The 1896-nt window shown below is 42.2% G+C and overlaps 1 protein-coding gene across 1 annotated transcript in view; it reads left to right on the forward strand.

The window, feature by feature from the left end:
- FCRL5 (Fc receptor like 5) overlaps nucleotides 1-1896 on the forward strand; it is a 71909-nt gene that overhangs the window by 15841 nt on the left and 54172 nt on the right. Inside the window, exon 2 of the mRNA XM_027776579.1 lies at nucleotides 780-938. Coding sequence (XP_027632380.1) covers nucleotides 908-938 — 31 coding nt within the window. The 5' untranslated portion in view covers nucleotides 780-907. The remainder of the gene's footprint in view (nucleotides 1-779; nucleotides 939-1896) is intronic.

Here is a 1896-nt window from a genome sequence, read left to right on the forward strand (position 1 = left end):
GGGGGGGGGGGGGGGATGTATGCTTACTCCAGTTTATGTACACACAAATTCCTTCTTTAAAAAAAAATCTACCTCAGTGGGATAATAATACAAATTCCAATCTGTATCTCACTGCTTTCTCACATTAATCAGGGTGTTCTTCAGCCTTCTTAGCATGGTATAGGTTTGCTTTCTTCTCAGTGGCTTCATTGCTTGTCATTATATGGATGGATCAGATTTCTCTCTCTCTCTCTCTCTCTTTTTACTTTTGTTTTTATTTGCTAGAGGGTATCTGTACTTGCCAGAGAGAGGTGGAGAGACAGAGACAGAGAAAGAGAGAAAGCAGTGGTGACATCGCAATCTCCTCTCCACTTTTCCAGCCCATTAGGATTTGGGGAACATACGCACATGCTCCCAACATGTTCACCAAGTCTCCAGGGCTGAGATTTGAACTTCACAGATGACTCTGTGGGATCTGAGTCCTTTAACCACTAGCCTATGACACTGGCCCCAGAATATTCTTAAACAGTCCCATATCCATGGCCTTTTATGTTACTTCCAATGTTGAGGCAATAATGAATGATGCTACAATCAGCATTCTTATTAAAGCTATCTTCACATTGTTTCCTTAAGGTAATTTCCCAGCAGCAGAAATGTGGGGTCAAGGGTATATGATTTTTAAAAACCCTAACATTTATTTTCTCACTCTGATCATAGAGAAGGAAACTTTGATAAGCAGTTAAAGATGGGTACTCCCACTTCCTTTTTTCTAATTCACTAGCGTATTCTGCTCTTTTCAGAAAGCAGTTTCTCAGACGAGCTCCTTGGGGCTGATGTGAACAGCGTTCTGCCCGTGAGATCAACACCAAACCTATCCATCCTGAGGGAGCATCTCTGTTGTCATCAGCCCTGGGTGGTCCAGATCTTCATGCTGCTGTGGCCGACGCTACTGGTCCTGGGTGAGTAGGATGGCCTGCACCGGCCCTGGTAGGGTGAGACAGGCTCTCTCTCCACCAGAGGCTGAGTCTCTGCTCAAAGAGTCTTTTCCATGTGAGGAGATGGTATTTGGGGGCTTTACTATACAGTTCAGAGCTTTTTTTCTTGGGGCTGATGAAAGTTGTCACAGTGGATTAAAAATAAACCTTCAGCTTTACAGAAAAGGAAACCATGGTGACCACAACAATTAAGGTTTCACTCATTTTTTTCTTCAGAAAATGCTTCATGAAATCCAGAAAATGTGTCATGTTTCCTTGTTCAAATTGTGTCACCCAGAGAAGAACCTACTCTCCTCTCTGCAAAGGAGATGCATTTATTCTTTCTCTGACAAAGTCAGACACTAATCCTGGGCAGAAGAGGGCAAGGTTCCTCACACAAAAGATACCTTCTTCAGCACAGGAATGCAAGCCAGAGCAGTGATTGGTAGAGTGAGGCATTCTCGTTGTGCCTTTAGGTACACACGAGAATCTGTCGACTCATACACACAAACTGATTGGTCTTTACCAAGGTTTAAATAGTAGACTTAAATATGTTCATTCATCTGTTCAGCAAATAGATATTTTTTAGTAACATCTGTGCACAAGACTGTATTGGGTGCTGAAAATGATGGAAATCAATGGAAGGCAGTACTTTTGAGCTCAGTTATATTGGGATAGAGAAGGGTTCTTGGCAAGGTCGATGGACAAGAACCAGCTAGGTGACAAGATCCTGATTAAATATTGGGTTGTCAGGAAAGTTATGAAGTGTTTTTGCATAGAAATACACATCATGACTTTCCTGACAACCTAATAATTGTCCAGGAAAAGTTACCAATGAGTGATGCACACAGATAATAAACTATTTGCCAAATATCTGATAGAAACTTCACGAGGCTTAGTGAGTAGGAGCTAGAGGAGGCAGGGTCAGAGTGAGGCATTATGT

The sequence above is a fragment of the Tupaia chinensis genome, unplaced genomic scaffold, assembly GCF_000334495.1.
Source record: "Tupaia chinensis unplaced genomic scaffold, TupChi_1.0 Scaffold000684_1, whole genome shotgun sequence".
NCBI lineage: Eukaryota > Metazoa > Chordata > Mammalia > Scandentia > Tupaiidae > Tupaia > Tupaia belangeri.